The sequence below is a fragment of the Cryptotermes secundus genome, unplaced genomic scaffold, assembly GCF_002891405.2.
Source record: "Cryptotermes secundus unplaced genomic scaffold, Csec_1.0 scaffold528, whole genome shotgun sequence".
Lineage (NCBI taxonomy): Eukaryota > Metazoa > Arthropoda > Insecta > Blattodea > Kalotermitidae > Cryptotermes > Cryptotermes secundus.
Genome location: NW_019724748.1, coordinates 1231659 through 1255295, shown reverse-complemented (window position 1 = coordinate 1255295; position 23637 = coordinate 1231659). Strand labels below are relative to the sequence as shown.

The 23637-nt window shown below is 37.8% G+C and overlaps 2 protein-coding genes across 6 annotated transcripts in view; one reads left to right on the top strand and one right to left on the bottom strand.

The window, feature by feature from the left end:
- LOC111862878 (TRPL translocation defect protein 14) overlaps positions 1–23637 on the bottom strand; it is a 92448-nt gene that overhangs the window by 8604 nt on the left and 60207 nt on the right. For 3 of the 5 annotated variants that reach the window (XR_004512845.1, XR_004512846.1, XR_004512844.1), the window contains exon 12: positions 12559–12668. The exons of 1 other annotated variant lie outside the window; for it this stretch is intronic. Coding sequence is in view for 1 of the 4 variants with exons in the window: in XM_023848650.2 (XP_023704418.2) it covers positions 12630–12668 (39 nt within the window). In the remaining 3 variants the exon portion in view is untranslated. Of the gene's footprint in view, positions 1–11198; positions 12669–23637 lie in introns of those variants that run through there. One more of the 5 variants, XM_023848650.2, reaches the window with a different exon arrangement.
- LOC111862879 lies at positions 515–6441 on the top strand. Its single transcript, XM_023848655.2, has 2 exons — positions 515–878; positions 4770–6441. Exons 1-2 carry the CDS (start codon positions 802–804, stop codon positions 5287–5289), a joined length of 597 nt encoding a protein of 198 aa, XP_023704423.1. The 5' UTR covers positions 515–801; the 3' UTR covers positions 5290–6441.

Below are 23637 nucleotides of genomic sequence, written 5' to 3'. Positions count from 1 at the left end.
CGAAACAAATACATACATACAATCAGATCAGAACCTTTTGTCTTCTTGTCTGCTGTCTAAAAACATAAAAATTGGAATATACAAAACCATAATTTTGCCTCTGGTTCTGTATGGGTGTGAAACCTGGTCTCTGGCATTAAGGGAGGAACATAGACTGAGGCTGTTTGAGAACAGGGTACTGAGGAGAATATTTAGACCAAGGAGAGATGTAGTGACAGGAGGCTTGAGAAAACTGCATAATGAGGAGCTTCATAATCTGTACTCTTCACAAAATATAATCAAAATTATCATATCGAGGAGGGTGAGATGGACAGGGCAGAGCAGAATGCATACAAGATATTAGTGGGAAAACCAGAAGGAGAGAGAGACCAACAGGAAATCAAAGATGGTGGTCGGATAATATTAAAATGGACCTTAGAGAGAGAGTATGGGGTGGTATGGATTGGTTTGATTTGGCTCATGACAAAGGCCAATGGAGGACTCTTGTAAACACGGTAATGAACCTTTGGGTTCCATAAAATGTTTGGAAGTTCTTGACTGGCCGCACAACTGGCAGCTTCTCATGAAGGGCTCAGCTCCGTGTAGTTAGTTATTATATTCAGCTGTTAACGCATTTTATGGCACGCACAGAACACTCTTCCCTGCAGTTACACATTTTAATTCAGATCAATACAGTGATCACTGTATCCATCCACTATTTTTGTCATCCAATTGTTAATTTCCTTATAATTGGTTCCCACGATACAGTGGCAATAATGTTTCTCTCGTCACTTGTTTTAGTGTGTAGAAGTGTACTTCAATATGGCGTCACTTGTTGCGGATTACAGCTCTTCGGGCGAAAGTGACGATGATGTTGATTGTAACAGTGTCCCTGAAGTGTAAGTTGTCATTATGAGTTAGGGCAAATTGACCTTGTTGTAGAGAATATTAAAACGGTTTCAGTACTGTTCTGTGCTGTATTTGACGTTTCCAAGTTTCTGTTGGTCTATTGCAATTTCTTGTGTCGCACGAAATAAAATACTAGCTTCCTTAGCCGAAGAAACACAGAAAAACTATGCACCACTGCCACTTTGTCCAGAAGTCTCATATAATCCCTATACCCCGAATTGATCCAGGCTTTACAGTGAGAAATCTGCTTAACCCCTAACGTAACAAACGTTTCATAACGTCATGCATGTTATTGTGACCATGAAGTTCGTAATTAGGTGCATTTCTAAAAGCGTACAGAATTTTCTTTGAAATTTCACGATGATGTGTGCTAATTTTATGCCATTTCATTGCTAGGTTTTGAGATTAGGATTTCAGCGCAGCTTAAAATAAGTTCACAGTCTCATTTCGTACATTTAACCTGATTTTATTTCACCACATTTCATTGAAATGTTCCTTGGTGGAAGCAAGCGAATAACCTACAAGTCTCGGTTATGTGACATGTGTTTTCAGTGGGTATATTCATGAACAAATATGCACATCATATCATTGAAGATTTATGCAAATATGTCCTTTCAAATTTCCATTTCTAGTGCTTATTTGCGTGGATGTCTCCAGTAGCCAGCGCATTATTTCAAAATATGTAAAAGTTAAAATACCTCAGAACAACAGTAAGGTATCATAATTATATTCATGATAAAAATTAAAACAAGGTTTGATGGGAAGTGCATGCTTTTATTTAAATACTGAATATTAAAATGCGTTTGAGAGAAAGGAGCCAAGAAGAGTGTTTGGCTCTAAGGGAAGAACAGGAATATGAACATGATTATATAATGCTGATATTCATAATTTTCACGTTTTACACATTTTTATGGTTATAAAATCAAGGGAGACAACTCAGGTGACAAGATCATTAGGGAGGAGTTGTATATAGAAGGGAGGTTAGTATTAAAATGGATCCTAGAAATAAGATGTGAAATGTGGACTGGACCAGAGGGCTCTGAAAATAATGAACTTTCAGATACCATGAAGGTAGGAAACCAGCTGAGTAACTATCAGCTTCTCAAGAAATTACGAGTTAAGATTTCATGAGTTATTTTATTATGGTTTTCTTCCGTCAGCCATTTCACATGCATTGAGGGAGAGAGCTGTGTGAAAGATGTGGCTCTGAAGTGTACAATTATATTGAAACACTATGCACTAGCCTGTCAACGTTCAGTAATTCCTGGACAATAGGACATTTACTAATTTAACATCCCCCCATAGGTTTACTATTTTTTCAGATACCTGGACTATTCGAGTTTGGACTTTAAATTGAAAATTATCGCCTATCATTTCCAAGTCTGACATCATTCATGAACTAAACTACATAGAAGAATGGTCATGGTTAGTTTGTATCCATGTATATGTAACCACATGTATAAGTGTACCAAGTTGTTCCTCCAAAGTTTTAGACCTGTCATTATTGCACAAACACTGTTTCACATAACCCTACTTTTGAGGGTTCAGTTAGTATGTGAAGTAAGTGTTGGCTGTTTACCTAAAAACAGATTTTACTGGCAGTGTTTAGGTGCTTACAAAAGATCTGTTTCCAAGAAAATGTCATATTTTATATTAGTGTTTTGGGGATTCTTACCAGAAAATGTTGGAACGTATAAGAAGTGAAGTATGTAGGTATCACTGTCTTCATTTCCATGTTTTACCTTTGAAGTCAGATTCCATATTAAAAATTATGCCTTGTCACTGGTTATTGTATGTAGTGCATGTCAAAGGTGTTTATTCTAATTTCCATGGTTTAAACTAGGCATCTGATAAGGACCCTAGTATTTTCACTGGCAGTATTGTTCCCTCTGTACAAATGTGAAGTGAACAGTTTTATTTTATTTTTCAGTTGTCAGTTTAATGAGGTGAGCCACCTTAATGTGACTGTGAATAAAGGTGGGCTCTCACATTGTATAAAGAGAAAATTTTTACTAGTATGTATGGATACAGCAAAATGCTGTGCAGTGAAGGCCCAATAAAATGCATGCTCACGTATTCACATTCTTGTTGCTTCTTTTCAATTTCCCTGTTAGAGTACCCTTAATTTTCCAGGTATTTAATTACTTACTCTATTATAATCTCTGTGTTCTACCTTGGCCATACCTTGCTTACACAGGTGAGCATGTCAAATATAGAAAGCAGTCTTCTGGGATTTGGCACCGTGTATATGTGGTGTTAACAGACGTTTCGGAGAAACGTATCGCCTCCATCTTCAGGGTAGAAGGAAAAATATAAGAAATCACGGTCTCTTCACTTGCGGATTTCTTATATTTTTCCTTCTACCTTGAAGATGGAGGCGATACGTTCCTCTGAAACGTCGGTTAACACCACATATACACGGTGCCAAATCCCAGAAGACTGCTTTCTTCATAGTCACCGCCGTGAAAGCCTCAAATCTTACATGTCAAATACAGTTCTGCTTTATAATATGTATCAATAAATTTATACATTTTTAATTTTCATTTCATTTCATTGTGCTATAATATTGTTCCCATGGACAACTTGGAGTATTCTATATTTTGTGTATATATAATAAACTGTTTTGGAGGCTTGTGATGTAGATGTAGTAATATTAATGTTAATTATTTAGTCGGTGCCTCATCTCACAAAGTATTGTCCCTTCTGTAGGGAATGTAAACAACTGTCCCTACAGATCAGACAATACTTTGTAAGATGAGGCACCAACTAAACAGTTAACATTAATAATACTGCACCTACATCAGGAGCCTCCAAAACAGTTTATTATATATACACAAAGTATAGAATACTCCAATTTGTCTGTGGGAACACAACAAAATCACAAAAACCAATGACTGACTCAATGATGTAAAGCATCACTTGAAGAATTTTATTCTTGTTTTATACTATAACTTTTGTTTTATATAGTCTTGATTTATTGTATTTTTATGCCAAGTATTTTAATGTATTAATATTATTGTATCCACTTTTACTAGCACTGCAGTTCAGTGGTGTATATATGTTAGCCATGTATTTGCCTAATGATGGCTTTTAATAGCCGAAACATGTTGCAGAGCCACACTTGGCACTGACCTTAATATAGTTGTGTTGTGATGGTTTTAATTAAGAAATTATACATGTCCACAATTTTAGCCCCACTGATAGTCAGTGACTGTTTCTGTTTGTTTTCCATTTCAAGACATCGAGCACTAAATCATATGATCTCAGATCTCAGAGGAAACATGAATGCCATTCAAAAACCGCTGTCCAACTTAAAGAATGTTCTCCAAAAGCCTCACAAAGATTTCAAGGGTTTCGGTAGTGGACTTAACAAGCTTCATACAAAACTTGATGCAGGCACGTTGCTTGATTTTGCCATCCATCGCAGACAAAATGAAACACGAAGTTAAAAAAAAAAACTTGTGTAAAAACAGTACATGTTCAGAGTGTGGTGTCACGTGGCAGACTGATGCAACATGCTTTTGGAAGTGCAACCTTGACCTCCCCTCTCATCTTCTTTCATTGAGGCAGTTACAACACTAACAGTCTGGGAACTTTCTGATAGCACCTTGTATAACCCTTTAAATACAGACATTCTTTTTTTGTTATGACGTGGTATATAAGAAACTTTTATTCTTTGTTATTTGATCTTACTTCATGGGGCCCTATATATTTTTATTGTGATCTCTCAGATCTTCATGGTATCAGTTACTGTCAGTACGTATGTTGTAATTTGTACTCAGGAATTGTAGTGCTAACTAGTTACTGTGGCATGATTATTAGAGAAGTCAGAATCACTTCTTGATAATGTATACTAATCGAAACATTGCATTATATTTTAGGTCAGGCGAAAACAGGCAGCTGAATGGGCGTACATCTGAAAAGTTACCACGTCCCAAGTTTGGAACACCAGGTGTTGTGTCGGTCAAGAATTCTGTGTTCTCAAATCCATTTGTAGAGGCAGAGAATGCGAAGAAAGCTATCCTTGAGAAGCATGTTAAAATGACTCCAACTAAAGATGAAATTAAAATGATAAATGGAAAAAGAATATGCTGGAATTTTCGGAAAGGTCGTTGTAGATTTGGACATAATTGTAAGTTTGCACATGATTCTGATTTACATCAATCAGAGACAGAGTTACGGGACAGTGCTAACCAGAACGAACAAGTGCCTTTACTCAATCAGATATTACCAGTTCCAGAAGAAGAAACTGAGGCAGAGAAAGAGAGCACTTCTTCAACACAAATCATAAGGAAGAAAAGACCAGGTCTTACTTCAGGACTTGTTCCTGGAAAGAAAGTAATGAAACTATACAAAAAACAGACGTCTCAAGATACAGGATGGATAAAAGGAAACAGATAGTTATTTACTTGTAGGACACATGCCTAATATATACAGCCTTGTTTGTTCCTAGCACAAAATACTACATGATTCTTACATATGGAATTATACATTCAAGTGTAATTAATATGTCCTAAAAGAAATAATATTCAGCAGCAGCATAACAGAACAATGTATTAGCTGTACATCATTAGTCAGTTAAGTGAAGTGTCCTTTGATAATGTTAAAAATGAAAATAGATTAATTAAAATTTATAGTTTCATTTACTGGACACTGATTATGTGACTACAGTTTCTTGTAAGTCTCATGATCATGGCAAAGATCTTAGGCTCAAAACTGCAAGGGCTATACTCGTACATCAGTCATATATCTAGAACATTGACTTACAGTTTCTATAAAGAGGGGAGTGAACAATCATGGCACGTCCAGTTCTGTATAAACTTTGTGAGGATAATTTCTCTAGTTGGTTATTTAGTGATGAAAGTATCAGGATCATATGGCTTTGGACATTAGGGTGATTGATGAATTGGAAAGAATTTATAGGGAAGTAGGCATGGCTTAATTGATGTCCTATCTCAGAATTTGCCTGAAGGGACTGAGGACAAATGCAGAAACATCAGGCTAGGATAGCCAGTGTCCTGGCATTGATTCAAACAGATCATTACCATTAGACCAGCTTCTTTGATGTGAGAGTAAAGAAATCCTTAAGTTTTATAAACAAAATGCACTAGCAGAATGCCGCCTTATATTCAGCCGTTGCTGTTCAAGCACACAGTCCTGTGGTCCAGGGTTAAGAAGCAACAATGTGAAAAGTCAGGGGTTTTTCATATTTGTTATTGTTTCATGATGATTTTGCCATAAAAATTATATTAACTTTCTTGTTGGGAAGTAACAATGCTGTGGTTTTTCACAAGTGTTATTAGCTGCTCTACCTGATGTTGGCCAGGCGTCATCTACACAGATAATCAGGAAACTTAATAGATTGAAAGGTTTAAGTGTAATGGTATTTCATGTGGTCAGTTTAATAATCTGAATACAGTGCTGTCATCCACCAATGACAGTGGCCACACAGTCTAAGGCACAACCTGTCTTCACTTGCTCAAACACTGGGATCGTGGGTTCAAATCCCACTGAAGACATGGATGTCTGTGTGCATTTACTCTTTGTGTGTGGGTAGCGGCCTTCCAGTGAGCTAATTCCCTGTCCAAGGAGTCCTACCAACTGTGTATAGGATCAAGAAACTGAAAAGTTGCCAAATTCCAACAAAAGGACTGTAGAGCCATAGATAGCTAGATTAGCTAGATATACAGACGGCTATAATCCTTGTAACTTGTGTAACTATGTCTTGTGATTTATACTTTTCACTCAGTAATTATTCTAATGTTCTAATTTCTAATTTAAAGGATTCATGTAAATCATCACCTTTTTGCAAATTTATTTATTATTTTTTTTTTCCCAAAAGTTTGAAACTAAATACTATTAATCCTCATACTTTAGTTTTTCTTTATCTCAATATGAAATCTGTGGTTTTTTACATTTGGCACGAAGACATGCAACTCTGTCGGTACTAACTCTTGAACAAGCAATGTTCAGTTGCCCGTGAGAGAATCAAGTGTAATTGAGGTTAATGTTTGCAGCCTGAAGTGGCTGTCCTTGAGTTTTGTTGATTCATATTGTAAAGGCAAAATGCACTGGAAACTGAAGTCTCTTATATTGAAAAAAAATCATATCCATTACAATGAGGGGTAGTTGTGGTGTGAGTACATCTTTACTTCTTGTGCTGCATGTAAGATCATTATTTCAGTTATACCTGTATGATGCATTGTCTTCACACACATCCTCTTGTTGCATACAGGCACCTTGGGAAGAGGACTGGAGAACCAACCTTGAGCACCAAGTTATGTGGCAAGGATTTCAGTGGGAAACTGAATATGCTAATTATCATCCACAGCCATGTTCATTGACTTCGAGGATTTGCCTTCCTCGGATCGTTATTGAAATTGCAAACCTATGTCTTTTACACTGTTATTCTGTGGAGTAAGAATGGTACATTTCGAAGGCCATTTCTGATCCTGGAATCTGAGGCAGATGTTTGGGACCTCACTGATTTTCAGTCTCTCACACTTGACTGCTACACTGCAAATGTTGTGGGGGGGAAGCTGATCAGACCCCTGGCATCAATTGACTCTTTTCAATCACCCTGCAAGTGAAATCTCATGTTGGTCTGTAGTCCTATTTTGTGCACATGCTCCAAGGATATGAAGCTTTCGAGCAGAATTGAATTTTATCACTCATTGTTCTCTTTGGAATGACAGGAAGCATTTGATGAAAACCACTTGCCAAGATCACAACAGCCTCACCCTTCTTGAAGCCAGGCTTCATCCGTAAACTATGTAATATCCAAAATCCCCGGATGTTCCCCAACTAAACAATGGAACCATAAACACTATCATACGCTTTTCTTCAAAGCCGCTGGAAGAAACTCTTGGATTACAGACACATGATATGGGTGTAGTTTCCTTTTTTTGACATGTGGAATAAGGAATGGTAGTTTCTTGCAAAAGTCTCGTAAGGATTTTCTTGGCAAAGCCAGTAATCAATCCTTCACATCCTGCATCGTGTGATCACATCTTCTGGCTTCCTGCATATCGAGTCAAAACATTTCCAGTTGTCTCTGATTTTTTCACCAATTTGTGACTACAGGATTTTGTTCGTACACTTTCTTCACCATACTTATTCTGAAATGCCCTTTGACATTGTTTAAATGAACCTGTTCACCAGTATTCATGAACAATAAACACAAGCTGTTCACCTGAGTACATGTTTGCGGCACACGCAATCACTGTACACTGAATCAAACACCTGTTTGGCAGTCACGTCTCGACGTCACAGGTACAGTCCACTTCATTAAGGGGGGTGTGATGGTTCTGCTTTGATAGACATAAGCTTTGTCCATGTCAATTTTCATAGGGAACCATATGAAAATTAAAAAGTTATTGAAGACTGTTTGGGTTTCCTAGCGACAGAATCACACTGTATAGCATTTTGGCAGCAATTTTTGTTTGCTATACTATTGTGGAGGTTGTCAACTGGAATCTTCCCTGTTCCACCAAGTGCATCAAGTAAACTATCTTTGAGTCCCCTGTGCACAGGTCCAGGATGGTTTTGCAAGCAACTCACACCTGCAACCAACAGTGGCTTATTTTATTAAGTATATATTCAACTGGTTTTCTGTTTCAAATCAGTCTCTGGATTCCTTTAAGGAATTGGAAGACCTAACTGGTGTAGATTCTTGCCACCCATCTCCAACACTTGTCCTCAGCGAGGATTAGTACTAGATCCTGCCAGAAGGTGAGATGGTGTTGCAATGTGTCACAAGCCTTCTCTCTCTCTCTCTCTCACTCTCTGAAGTTTGTTTTCTTTTCTGCAAGATAATGTCCTGGTTGTCAAATTCATTGCTTACAATTATGATGGTCACCTCATTTGTCACAGGTGCACTGAAGTATCACTCATGTTCTCCAGAAAATAGATCTTGAAGGGTTGGAGCAGTGTTAGCTGCACCTTTCTACCAGAGCAGCACATATATAGAAGTTTATCCAGTCCACTCATGATCATTACAGTGTGAACACATTTTGTGCATTCATCCATTGTTATGTGTGCGCGCGTGTGTGTAATTTTAGAATGGTACAAATTATCATATCCCATCTCCAGGATCATGGCCAGTAACCCCAAGGTTGGGATGATACTTGAAGATGCCTGAGCAGAATTCTATTTTCCTAACTGCTTGGGGTGTGAGTAAGGTGTCACGTCAAGTGAAAGCCCTTGATAGCTCTTCGGTTTAGAACAAATTTATTAATATAGAAAGCTGATATTACCCTGACTATATATGTATATAGTATATGTATACAGAATACACAGAGAATGACTGAACATAGACAAAGTCTGAAATGCTATCCAGACTGGCATAGTTACTCTCCATGACAGTTTGGATACACATGTACCCACCCTGGCATATAATGCTGGGTATTTAAAACCCATGTACAAGGAGGTCCCAGTCCTGTCTCTCTATGTTTTGTCCCCAAAACAATGAATACACCACTTACTAATTACACAACTCATAAAGCAAGACACTAGCTACATCAGCGGTCTGTCCAAACCATAACTTTTTAAGCAGACAGTCTGTCTTTGCAGCCTTGGTATGCAAAAACATGCAGATGTGCTGTCCAATTAAATGATTTCCCAGATACAGAACATTTTATAACAACCCAAAAATGAAATATTGTAAATCTCTAAATCAGTAATATTGATAACATAAGCATACAGAGCTACCTAAAAGAAGAGGGTTGAGTTCCCATAACCGTGTAGGATGCGTAACTCCCTGCACTGGAGACCTTTAAGTAATGCCCATTTATCGTTTTCCCACTTCTAGGCTATGGCTGCTGGATTTTGTTGCCCTGCGGCTCTAGGTCACGGGTGTCAATTCTGTGGTACTACATTCTAAATCTGTTTTTTCTTCTATATTATTTTGTAAGCAGTGTGTCACACTCACCTGTGTAAGCTATTACTGGAGGTATGGGCACTGTTAATGATTCTAGGTTCAAACACAATGGAGGTAGAACCTTTTCCATTACTTAACCATTTTACATTGACCGCAATTACAATGATGACTACAGAGAATACCACGAGTAATTAATAGTCCTAAAGGCACTGCACCAGTAGAAATACAGAAAAATGCTTTGTATTTTGTGAATGTTTCAATTTTGAGTCCTGCTCTTCCAGTAACTTTTTAGCATCATTAACCTCATAATTTATAATCCATCATTATGCATAGGTGATTGTAACTTAAGCTTATCTAAATTATATTTTGTTAGTAATGGATTCACAACAGTAATTCTAAGGTGAAATAATATTTTCCCTGTGTAATTAACATAATGTGCTGTGATGGATCAATCATAACTGTGTCGCTATAACCTGTACAATCTTACAGAAAGGTTAGTATTCTATTATCTTTCTGAGCCAAAATGGTTCTAATTTGAGCAAACAACTGTAAAGTATTCACACACTGGCATTACAAAGATTAAGAAAAAAAGGTAAAGCTATCCCTGTAACAAGCAGTGAAGGCCCATAGGGTTGTGAGACATCAAAGGCCATCACATTTTCTAGACAATCAGCTCACAGATGGCGGTGAGGTTGTCAGCCTTATGCGCTAGCCACCCTTTATCCCCAGGAAGATTTCTGGTTCTCATTTCTGTTAAACGCTGAGTTGACCCCAGGTCCATTGTGTGACTGGAAGGATTAGGTCAACTGAAAATCCAGTGATCTAATTGGGAATCAAACCCACCACCTTCCAGCTTGTAGTATAGTGCCCCAACCAACTATGCTACTGTGCATCTCCCTACTGACATTACAAGCAACCACATGCTTCTTTTTAATAGCACCAAAATAATTTTTTTAATTTCAAAAATATGTTGATTACAGCTTTTAGGTATTACACAAGTTGGCTGTGGCATTAATGCTTCACTTTCATCAGAAGAATGGCTAATTTTTAAGGGTAATTCTTTATATATCATTCTTCCATCAGTCAGTTTCTTACATTAGCCTAATTAATTCTGAGTTACCCACACATATAATTGCTTTGTATTATCCATAAAAATGGGACCACCTCTGTGGTCTAGTTGTCAGAGTTCCTGGCTACAAATCCAGAGGTCCAGGGTTCGATTTCGTTACCAAATTTTCTGGGAAGTAGTGGAACTGGAATGGGGTCCACTCAGCCTCGTGAGGATAATTCAGGAGCTATTTCAAGGAAATGGCGGATCTGGTCTAGAAAACTGAGATTAACGGTCACGGGGATCCGTTGCGCTGACCACACGGCACCCTCTATCCACAAAAGTTGGCACTAACTTCACCAACAAGTGGCGGTCACTCGGTCGGTATAGTTCGCTTGCAGACTACATGCCACGGAGTTGTTTGTATTATTCATAAAAATTATTTCCTTGTCAGGCCAAATAAAGGTAAGCTTATCCTATCTGAAACCTTCATTGGAAATGGCAATATCATGTACACATCATAAACATTATGATTAGCAAGCCGCACTTTCATGATGTACACCATCCTGTTATCTAGGATTCAAGCATTAGTGTTACAGTACTAATTAACTAATATGCATAAGCTTTGATCAGGAGAATTGGAATTTGTTGATGTCACTGGAAACTGTCTTGGCAATGCATTGAATTTGTGTAAACTGACTTGGTGACATTATCTGAGGCTGCAGGACTCTGTTCATGCATTCTTTGTCCTTTATTGAATTTGTTGGCAAAAGCCATGGACTATTAGAATGTCTAATAATTTTGTCATTTAACTTCTGGCCCATAAATTATTTCAGTTCTCCTTCCAAAGCTTCTGGCAAGTGATAATTTCTACTAAAAATACAATGCCTGAGCACTGATGTGTACCTTGTATTGGAATTGCACATTCTGCAGTGGTGGTGAGACAGTTTGCCTCCTGGGACACGGAAGATACTTCTGCAAGCCTCAATTCAAATGATCCATCCTAACCATTTTCTATAACTCCCAAATTCTGCTAATTGTGAGTACAAATGGTTCTTATCTGAGCTATATCCATTACATACAGAACCACTCTTACTGCAGGCAAGCTTATCTTTATTTGTTGATAGTTAATGTGCACAGTGCTAGCTGAACAAGATCCCCGATGAAAAAAAAAATAATTAAGTGTATCTGCTGCAATTATACCCCCCCCCTCAAATATTTCCATCACATGGAACATTACCTGCATCTCCTGCAGTCTAAATGTCTCACCACCTGGTATATTTGATCTCAGCATTTTTTCTCCTAATATTATTTCCATTACACTGATGCAATGGAATTGTATACTGTGCCTTCTCTTGTGATGCTGTGTTTACATAATCAAAACCTGACCCTGTGTCGAGGAGAAAGATTATCTTTTGCCTCACGCCTACATCCATCCAAAGAGCAACTGAACCAACTGCATTCCCCATCCCAGTACAGCCATACACTACTACCTGGTTCTAGAAAAGCTGCTCTCACATCCCTACAAATCCATTTCCCAAACTGTACTCGGCAGCTGTGCCAACATTTCTATTTGACGTCCCCATGCAATGTCTCCACTAAAATTGCAAAGAATATAATCTTGGTAGCATTTTATCCTGTTACCACATGCCCCTTAAGACACCACCCTATGTCAAGGGCGAACATTTTCTCTATCTCCAGGTTTGCAAACTCGAATCCTCTGCCGGATCCCTTATTCACATACCTGGGGTATCCTCCAACTTTACTGGTTACCTCTGGCCCTCTGTCAGACCTCAGTACCAAGAAACCTCTCTTTCACTGACATAACAGCTGATTCCTCTTCCATTCCTGCATCTGTGCAACAAATGGACAACAATGCTGATTTTCCATTGGCTCTGACAATAGTCTGAATCCTCTCAGTAACCACTCCTTGCAAAAAATATGCCTTTGCTAAATGATTAAATTTGAATTGAATTTATTTACTAAATTTACTAATTTACTAAATGATCCCATGGCTCCTATCAGTTCCTTTTTGTTACAAATTCCAAAACTGCTTCCCTTACTTCTGATCGCATGGTATCAATTCAACTGCTCCCCGAAGTGATTATTTCATGCATACTTTACAGACTGCTAAACATCTAGCAAGCATAAAAATTACATTGTAATATTCCTCCAATATGTGCATAATTTTTTTCTATGTTGATGTAAGAATTTACTTCTTGCATCTCCAGTGACTGTAGTTTTCATATATTTCAATAAAATACTATGCTTTTCTGGTCTAACTAATTCAAATGCAATGGTCACATTCTTCTTTTCCCTTTTCACCATCAAAAGGTTGGTGTATTAATTTGACAGCTTCTGTAACACTACAATAATGATTTTACATCCTGCCATATCTACGAAATTTAAATGTGTATTACTAATATAATTGTTTTGGAAGAGACTGTGGACCTGTCGTCTTGACAGATTACTGATGATGATTACTAATATCTAACATATAAGTAGCTTTGAAAACACTATTTTACTTACACTTATTACGGTACTGTTGGCTTGTATACAGTTTTTCTATCACTAACTTCTAACTCCCTACACCATTTCCCACATTGTACTGCTGCACTTTTCTATTAATTACTCACTCCTATGTGCGTTATTTTGTCGCGTGTATGAGTATGACTATAGATGGGGTTTGGATTTTAGATTGTATTTATCGATCACTTACAGGTCATAACTATAATTATATCACTGTCGCAAATCTCCACACTTTACAAATCACTACAGCACATGGTAATCCTTCTCAGTCTGCTTCCAATAGTCATTTCATGGTAAAGGATCTTAACAATGGAGATTCTTCAGCTTCTGTCCTCACGTTTTTACTATTTGGCAGATATCCCTACAAATGAACTCCTGCTCCACTTAACTCCCAGGCTGATGGCCATCTCACACCAACCACCTACTCTTCTCTTCACAGACTGACCTACAGCTGGCTACTGATCAGCTGATGTCCTCATTATATAATCCCTTGGCATGGGCCGCATAGAAAACACCGTTTCAAACAGTTCCACTATTGTTGCACGTGGACTTGCCATGAGAACCTGTCTGTTTTGCAGTTGCTACCTAGTACCAGGTCTACACACTACAGTACTAATGCTAACCTTTAACACTATATACAAAGGAGATACGGCATCTTTGGCTTCCAAAATTTGAATGTAGTGATTTTTGATGAATAATAAATTACTAACCTCAGCTTACTTTGAAACTGAGAGCATATACATAAGTGGCTGTTGCTGCAATACAAACAGGGGGACACCTGGCTGAAATCTGTGTCCAAAATTGGTCTCAAACTCTGGCTTTGACTTGCAGAAGTCCTTCTGTCTCTGATCTCCTGGATCTGGAACTGCTGCACAAGTCCACTTAACTACCTGCATCCATGGAGTATGTAGACAGGGCACTGACTGAAGATTCACTCACATGTCGGCAGCCCTCCAGGAAGAGACATTACATCAGCAATCATGTCAGCTGGTCCCTGGAGTGTAGGTCTACCTCACTGATCAGACATGGGATGTGCGCCCGCCACACACACAAAAAAGTGAAAGCCCAAGATAGCTCTTCAATGTAGAACATTAGTATTACGCTGAGTATATGTAGTTGGAGCAGAATACACAGAGATGAGTGAATTTCAACAAGATTCAAAATGCTATTCAAACTGGCATAGTTCCTGCTGGTTTTCAAAGTCCAATGTACAAATGAGGAAACACCATGTTTTCCCTTTGCTTGTAAGGGGAAGGGGGATCAATCTTGTACCCAAAACAATGAATACACCAGTTACTACATATACATCTCTTAATGCAAGACACTAGCCAAGCACTGCATGATGCAGTTGCCGCATCAGATGTCCATCTCTGGCGTGACACTGGAAATATTAATGTCATGTACCCCTGGTATACAGACATGCAGGTGTGCGGTCCCTACAAATTCTCAGATATATAAATTTATTAAACAGGTTACAACAAACTCAAAAGGAAGTGCTATGAATCTCTATATAACACAGTGATACATAAACATGCAGAACTGGGCAAAAGTACAGAGTTTGATTCCCATAATCATCTAGGATGTTACAGAATATTTAATAGTTCTGTAACTGATATAATTGACTCTTCCTCTGTATGGCCCTACACACAGATGTGAAGCATGAACCATCTTGCTAAGTGTAGGTAATAAGGTTCAAATCCTGGTAAAATTGTTATGCAATATACTGCTTCACATTGGATGCAAATGATCATAACTGTGGAGGGCTTTTCTTAAGGTGAAAGGTAGGGTACTGTTTACAAATCAGAGAATATAAAAACATTTACCTAATGGAAATGTGAAGAGAAAGGAAATACCTAAGAAAATACAGAACAAAATGTCCCTCCATTATAAGTATTTGAATAATTTTTTATTTTGTAGAACTGTAAAAGATAATGCTCTTTTTTATATGACTGATATAGTATTTGACCTCCTACATTCATCCCTTGACATAAGTTTTGTGTGTTGAAATACTGTGTATATAATAATGAGAAAAGCAAGAATATTGTGGTATACAGACCAACTGCTAAGCAAAGACCTCAAAACAAATGAGACAACAGCTGTTGCTATGCAACAGCACAGTAAACATGCTTCTCAACAATAGAGTTACTGTTGGAAATGGTGTTCTGTACTTGGTCCATGCAGAGGGGCTACAAGGAAGACAACTGGGGAAACCCAGTCAGGCTTGAATCAGCAGTTAGGGAGTGTGGTTTGTAAGCCATAAGAGCATGAACAGTATCCCTTGTTATAAGTCTGTGACCAGGCAACACCTAGTTCAGAGTTGAGTTTTGCAAGGGAGGCTGAGAAGAGATGGTGCTATAATGAATTTGACAGTTCAGCTGTGCAGGGTTAACGACTGCACAACGACATGACCACAGAAGCTGAAGAACCCCCATTGTTAAGATTCGTTATGATGAAACAATAAGTGAAAGCAGACTGAGAAGACTTAGTGTGTGTGGTGATTTGTGAAGTGTGGGGATTGGTGATAGCACTGTAATTCCTAGTGGGGTTTAGGGATTTCCTATGTAATTGCTGCCAGGCATGAGCTATATCATTTTCAATGAACAACGATCATAACTTTTCTATTGTGAACCGATTTAAGCTTAACGAATGTTATTAATGCACTGTAGCATACATACAGAGTTACCACACCACGAACATGTGGAAGGATAGTATCCAAAGTGTACATTTTTAGTCTCAGACCTATTTGGAAATAAATGGCAGCTTCACCCTCACATTCTCTTAGCCCCAAGAGGTACATGTACCCACTGGTCCTGGATATCTCTTTATAATAGGAGGGAGAACAAAGTGAGAGCTGCTCATTTTATACATAGTGATAATGTACATTGTTCAATCATTTATATTTCCATTAACAAGAAATGAATGTGCACACTCTTCATAAGTACACTTCTATACAGAGATCATAAAAAGGTTGTAACAGTTCTTTCAGGCCACAGTGCTACAGTTACAGGTGACAGCCATAAATCTTGTTATCACTAGTGAGGCGCACATCCAGAAATATTAACATGAATGTGGGATGTGAGCAAAGCTCATACATGAAACAACCTTCTTCTGCAAAATAACCTTATGATTTGAAGAAATGTTGAAAAAATATACCTGATTCTCCATATCACTGACAACTGTATTGAAGAGTAACAAAATAGCAGTTTCATAAATTTAAGAATAATAAATGTGACTAAATTACATATGTATATATATGCTTGTTACTTGCATAATACTGATGCTAACAATTCTAGCAATTAGCCATCACAATTCACTTCACTGGAAATGTAATCACACTACACATTTATGGCAGGAAAAAGTTAAATATTTTGTTTTGTAATATATAATTTTTTTACACACACACACACACACACACACACACGTTCAAGAAGTCAATACCATACCAAATAAAAATTCATTTTGATGTGTAAATTAATTACAAAAACTTCTGCAGCTTATGATTACCATACATTATTTTAAAATTGAGTTAATACATTACTTTACATAATTTAACAGGTACATTTTTGATAAATTATTGGTAGCCCAAGTAACCACTACTCAAATTTAACAAGATAAACATACATTAACCTTTCATTATGTATGTTTTCCCACCATTATCCTAAATGAATGCAATTTTAAGATATAAATAAGAACAAAACACAAAAAAGTGCCATTTTCATAGTCCACTGAATTAAGTTGAACAATGCAGTGAAAGGAGATTATTTCTTGATAAGGACTGAAGTCGAATGTCACAGTATAAGGTAATGTATGCTTGTTCAACTTCAGTCAAATATCGCTGCAATAGGATTAAGTACCTAACTTGACATGCTATTAAAAAGACAGAATACTTTTACAGTTTGTGAAAATTACTGCTATAACAGTTTGACTGGAAAATTTCACAAATAATACCAATTTGAAAAAAAATTATATGAATACTGGATTATTCAGAGTTTGTAGACTGCAGTTTAATGAAATGGAGATCTGTCTGATCATCGTATGTTAAGTTCATTTTGAAATATAGTTGCAATTAATTTAATTTGTCAATAAAATTTAAAATTTCACAGATATACTGTATTAAATAACATATACCCATTTTAAATCAATTAAAGCCACAGTTAAGCCTCAACATTTTTAATTAATAGAAAAAGACATTCAACAAAACATGGGAATTTCACGCCTCATAATAAAATCATCTAATCAATACAATAGAAATAATACACTTATAAATGTTTGTATCTGGGACACTGGCTCTTTTGTATAATAGGAGTGCAGGGCAAAATCAAATATCAAATACAACAATCAGGTTTCTTCGTCAGTTTTTGTTACACAATGTCATCTCAACTTTCTTCTATACAGCTTTAAACAATGGCAAGTTCTTAGCTTGGCTAATATTCCTGTTGCTTTTTACAGAACTTGACAGGTGTACATAGCAGATCACCTCTACATGTTACATGACACAACCATGAGCAGAAAAGTTATTGAATACTAGGTGCATTGAGGTTAATTTCTGGTGCAAAATGCATATAAATTACACACAATTTTACCTTCTTGGAATATGTTGGTTTCACTACTTATTTGAGTCAACAATACAGACATAGAGAGACTGTCCTATCATTTATCCTGAACAGAGCACTAGTCATTTACAAATTTAATGAAAATTATTATATTACTTTGAAATTGTATAAGCAGCAAACTTAAATGCACAGAAGACTGTCTTCCCTATGTAAATGGGATAAAAGTAAAAAAAGTAAAAAGATAAAATAAAATCCTTATGCTTAAGTAAGCACCAACCAAGAAGACATATGGGGAGTGGATATAACGCTGCTTTACTTCCAGGAAAAGAGCCTCCAGTACCCACTGGATGAGCTCCAAAACCAGTCTTGATGCTGTGGAGGAAGAGAAATATCTGTGCCCCTACAAGAATGTGAACCCTTGTTCCCTGGTCATCTAGTCACTAGTCACTATACTGAGTGAGCTGTTCCAGCTCTTCTTAAGTAGAATAAGCCTTTAATAAAAACGGAAATGAGTAATAGTTTTGGTATGATCATGGAATTAGAGCAAATGAATGTCCAAAAGTATCATTTTCATTTCCCTTGCTGCACACTCTTGGGAACCGTAAGCAGAGCATGCGGATAAAGACATGATGTGAACATCCAGACTGGATTCAGGCTCAATGGCATGCTCTTGCGAATATGGTAACGAACTCTGGATTCCACAAATGGCAAAGACTTTCTTGGGTAGCTGACTGACTACTGACTTCTCAAGAAAGACTATATTCCTTTGAGTTACTTGATGCCTAATCTGCAAATTATGATCTCCATACTTGCACGGAACTACTCAGGCCTTCTTGACAGGAGGCTGAGGAAGGTTACCTGCTTAGCCTCCCATAAGACAGGCTTAACCAATGTTAGTTGATGTCATACCAATCTTACAACCCTGCTACAAACATTGTGCAGGCATCTGACACCATGCCACACACACAGCCATACTTGCCTGTCTCCACCAACAAGGACTACATCACCACAAACCACAGGCCTAATAGGAAACATATATTCAGTTAACACTGTTGTGTTACCCAATTGTGTTCCCCTGGCTGTCAGCAGGAGGGTCAGGCAAAGTGATCCCTTACCACCCACACTCTTTAACCTGATCTCCCAAAGCCTCAAGGCACATAAAGGGGATCTTCCATTTGGCCTTTTTGGACAATCTGCTTCTCGCAGCCAAGAACACTACAGAGACCTAGTTAATTCTTCATTCCTTAGAAGATAGTTTATATAAATTCGGGTTGAGTCATCATAAATAGTTCAAATTACCACTAAAATTAGAACATGGGCTACGTCTATCCCCCGCTTGAGCTACAAGGGCCACCTCCTCCCCTTTGTAGAACCCGGAAAGGCCCTCAGGCACCTTGGGGTGGACATGAACTCTTGCCACTGGAGGTATGGTTCTGGGGCAGAAAAATGACTGCTACAAGCAGCCAGAAACTGCTCCAGGTTGGAATTGAAACACAGCCAGAAAATTAAGTTCTTGGTATAACACATAATACCCAGATTTCTCAATGTGTTGGTCAAGGATTGTCCATCCTGGATGTACATTAGCTCAGCTGTTCTAGAGCCACAACAAATATTTAAGACAATCCTGAATCTGCCCACAAGTATCTCTACAGGTTTCCTCTATGTGAAGGATTGTGGACTGGGTCTTCCAAGGCTGGCCCACCTAAATTCCTCACATACTTGAGGGAGGGTGCAGCTTTACATAAGGCTCCTAGAGTTCCAGAAATTACTGGATTGGACTCTTCCCAAATTAATATGAATAACATGCTTGCCAGCACCTCATATCCCTGGCCTTCAACAATACCTGAAATGACTACACATAAGCTGATCCTGAAGGTCGGGGAATGTGATGATCATTCTTTTCACTTAGTGGGAGGTGGAGTCCAAGTGGGTCCACTCGGCACAGCGGCCACTGATCGGCCTATTGTAGCCAGCCCCAGGTGATTATGATGATGGAGAATTTGGTGGAATGAAGATTGGCAGGGGAAACCGAAGTACTCAGAGAAAACCTGCCCCAACGCCACTTTGTCCACCACAAATCCCACTTGACGAGACCCGGAATCAAACTCGGGCCGCCGCGGTAGGAAACCAGCGACTAACCACTTGAGCTATGGCTCAATGGCTTCAATGTGTTTCCCAGGGGCATGGGGGGGGGGTGAGGATTTCCATGATTATCCCATAGGAAATGCCTGGCTTCTGTGCCCCAGTGTGTTGTGAGAAGGGAAATATACTTTAGTGTATGAGTTAATCTCGTTAAACTGGTAATTAATATTGCCCAACAATGCAGGAGTTGCCATAGTTGCTCCCAAGACCAAGACCAATGTTCTGCATCAACACTCTACCACGAAACCCCAGAGAAAACGTTGGCATGACAATGTTATTGCTATGGTTAAGGATACAATCATGGATGCCAAATACATGAATACAGTCTATCATGAACAAAAATGTACTACAGATGCAGGAGACAATTTACATCCAGATCTCGTCATTTTGACCAAGGGTACTGATTGTACCAGTGATGTCATGGTCTGGTACAGGGCCAAAGGATCCATAATTAGCAATTCAGTGGAGAAAATGAGAAAAATATGACTTATTGCAAAGTATCACTGCTCACCTGCATTCTCAGGTCAGCAATGTTATCGCCATGCCCCAGTCTTTGGGAGTCAGGGCTGCGACCTCACTAAAACAATGGGTGCTCTTTTGCAATTTGGTTTTAATAAGAGAGATGTTCTGTCCATATGCTTAAAAATTTTGAATTTTAATTCTAATAGACAGAGGTTTGAGACCACCATCTCCACATGGCATGAGGCAGACAGTTGGGGGCTGTCTGTGCACTGGCCTGCCAGCTAAGAGTGGCATCTTTATTTTTTGTGTTGAGAGGGGAGGACTGGTTTAAGTTCTACATAAACTTTATCTGAATCAATGAAAATTTATATTTAATCCTTTTATATCAATTATTTATTTTATATTGTAATTTTAGTTTTCAGTGAGTTGGTGAATCTGCTCAGCAGTGCTAAGTCTGTTGCTAGAACATGGAGCTGTGTGTCAATGAGGAACTCACCAGCACAGACATGGGCTCTTTAATCCCACAAATGCTGAGACCTTAAACTAGTCATACAAATAATGATTAAATTGCTAATACAGTTAAAATAGTTTATGTGATGAGTAACAGGTTAAAGTTATCTAAGTTAAAATCCTTGTTGAGTATATGGAAGAATGTAATGACAGCCTCTGTTTCTGTTGCTGGTTACAAAGAATATCTTACTAACTGCTGCACGGTGGGATGTGTGTATTGCTGTGATGATGTGTGTATTCCAGAGAAGTACATGGTAGTGTATGAGACATGCCATGGTGGAGTCCATCACAGCATGTCCACACACTACTGCTTTTTTATTGCTAGTGGGGTGGGACTAAGTCCCTTGTACTGCTGCCACTGCTGGCCTATTGTACCAGCCCCATATGATAGGTGAGGGTGATTGTGGAGCAACTGGTGGACTGAAGATTGGCAGGGGAAACCAAAGTACTCAGAGAAAACCTGCCCCAGCGCCACTTTGTCCACCACAAATCCCACTTGACCAGACCAAGGATTGAACCCGGGCCACCACAGTGGGAAGCCAGCAACTAACCGCTTGAGCTATGGTGCGGCCCACACTACTACTTACGTATGTATTACCAGATGTAACAGTTCAAGATGTCTCTCATAAAGGTGTGACTGGAGAATTCACTTGTATTAAATGTTATGACTTTTTTGACCGAACGTATGAGACATACTCAATTATCTGAGCTATTCAGAAACAGAAGTATATGGTCAGTGTCCTGGATACAAGCATTTATTAATATGCTTAAACATAAATTATGCATAAGAAGTTAAACCATCAACTGACTAGATAAGAATATGTATCAATGTGCATATAAAGGCACAAAAAGAAATAATGCAAATTAAATTTTCATTTCAGACATATTAAGACACACTTCAAATGAACCCCTTCAAAGAATCGAGCACTTTGGGAATTCAGTCTCATTCCTGGTAAGTCATCTGTAGCTTAATATTAACAATTTTCATTTCATGCATCCTGCTGTGTTACAATATATACAACTTATTTATTTGACCGTCACAACACAACAATAAAAGAACTTCAAGGACAATGCCCAGATATAGTTCTGCTACATGTTTCAGCCACTAGTGGCCATCATCAGGCAAACACACTTCAACAAACGTACACCACTAAACTGCGGTACGCAAAATTTGATACAATATCATAAATCATTTAAGATAATTTGCAATAAGAATACAATAAGTAGGTTATTTAAAACCAATAAAAGTCATATATAAAAAAACAAAATTAAAATTTGATTGACGTTTCTTAACATCAAATCAGTCGTTGGTTCCACTTTACATACGTATCCGTCGGCAAATAGTAAATTTCAATGTTTCATTATAAAATTGTATAGGAGGCCCAATAATTAATGGAATAGTTGGAGCCTCATCATACGGAGAATTGTACATAATGTATGGGAGGTAAACAACATTACGTACAATTCTCCGTATGATGAGGCTCCAACTATTCCATTAATTATTGGGCCTCCTATACAATTTTATAATGAAACATTGAAATTTACTATTTGCCGACGGATACGTATGTAAAGTGGAACCAACGACTGATTTGATGTTAAGAAACGTCAATCAAATTTTAATTTTGTTTTTTTATATATGACTTTTATTGGTTTTAAATAACCTACTTATTGTATTCTTATTGCAAATTATCTTAAATGATTTATGATATTGTATCAAATTTTGCGTACCGCAGTTTAGTGGTGTACGTTTGTTGAAGTGTGTTTGCCTGATGATGGCCACTAGTGGCTGAAACATGTAGCAGAACTATATCTGGGCACTGTCCTTGAAGTTCTTTTATTGTTGTGTTGTGACGGTCAAATAAATAAGTTGTATAATATTAACAAAACTGCCATACAAATAATCAGAACATTATACGTTCTGAAGTGAACTAAAATAAACTTTATAAACTGTTATATCATACAACTGTTGCAAGAATCTATTTAAAGAATTAATGGGACCAATATACAGTCATGAGGTCGAACACAGCACAGTATTGGGGGGACTTTCTTACAGAGCATCATAAGAGATGATCCGTAAACCATACGTGCAGCTGAGCCACTTTCTGTGAACGGACAAATGTTTCAGTGCTAAAAATATACTTCATATTGTATGCAATGTTCTTCAGTATAACAGAGAATGAACAGAAAATCCACTGATAAAAGCCCAAGCATATAAAGACGTGAACAGTGAATATATCACCAAGAAAATTCTTGGGTGATACAGATACCAACTACAGGACTAGGATTTTCATGAAATGGATGATGTCTTTACCTGGAGAACCATGTATGCACTTTTTAAATTAGTCTCTGTTCAATATTCTGGAACTTTTAAAACATTTATGTAGCAGTAAAATTCATTCATTAAAACAAACTACTTCAAAGATGAAAACTGGCTAAAATGTATATTAAATCCTGTATTCTACACTGTCACATATAAATACCACATCTATATCAAACATAATATAAGTTGCATTCTTGGGTCCTTTAAAGAAGGGGAAATGTACTGCAACTAAGCCGAATTCATCGTGACTGCAAAGTGAGTCTTAGCATAGTCTTCACCACGCTATGTTCCTTGTCTAAAACATTTT

What these genes read in the sequence shown, in the direction of transcription:
- LOC111862879 (XM_023848655.2), top strand. Translation starts at nt 802, where the DNA reads ATGGCGTCACTTGTTGCGGATTACAGCTCTTCGGGCGAAAGTGACGAT. An exon ending in TGTAACAGTGTCCCTGAAGT is followed by an intron (nt 879 to 4,769) that starts GTAAGTTGTCAT and finishes ATTATATTTTAG; the next exon opens with GTCAGGCGAAAACAGGCAGC.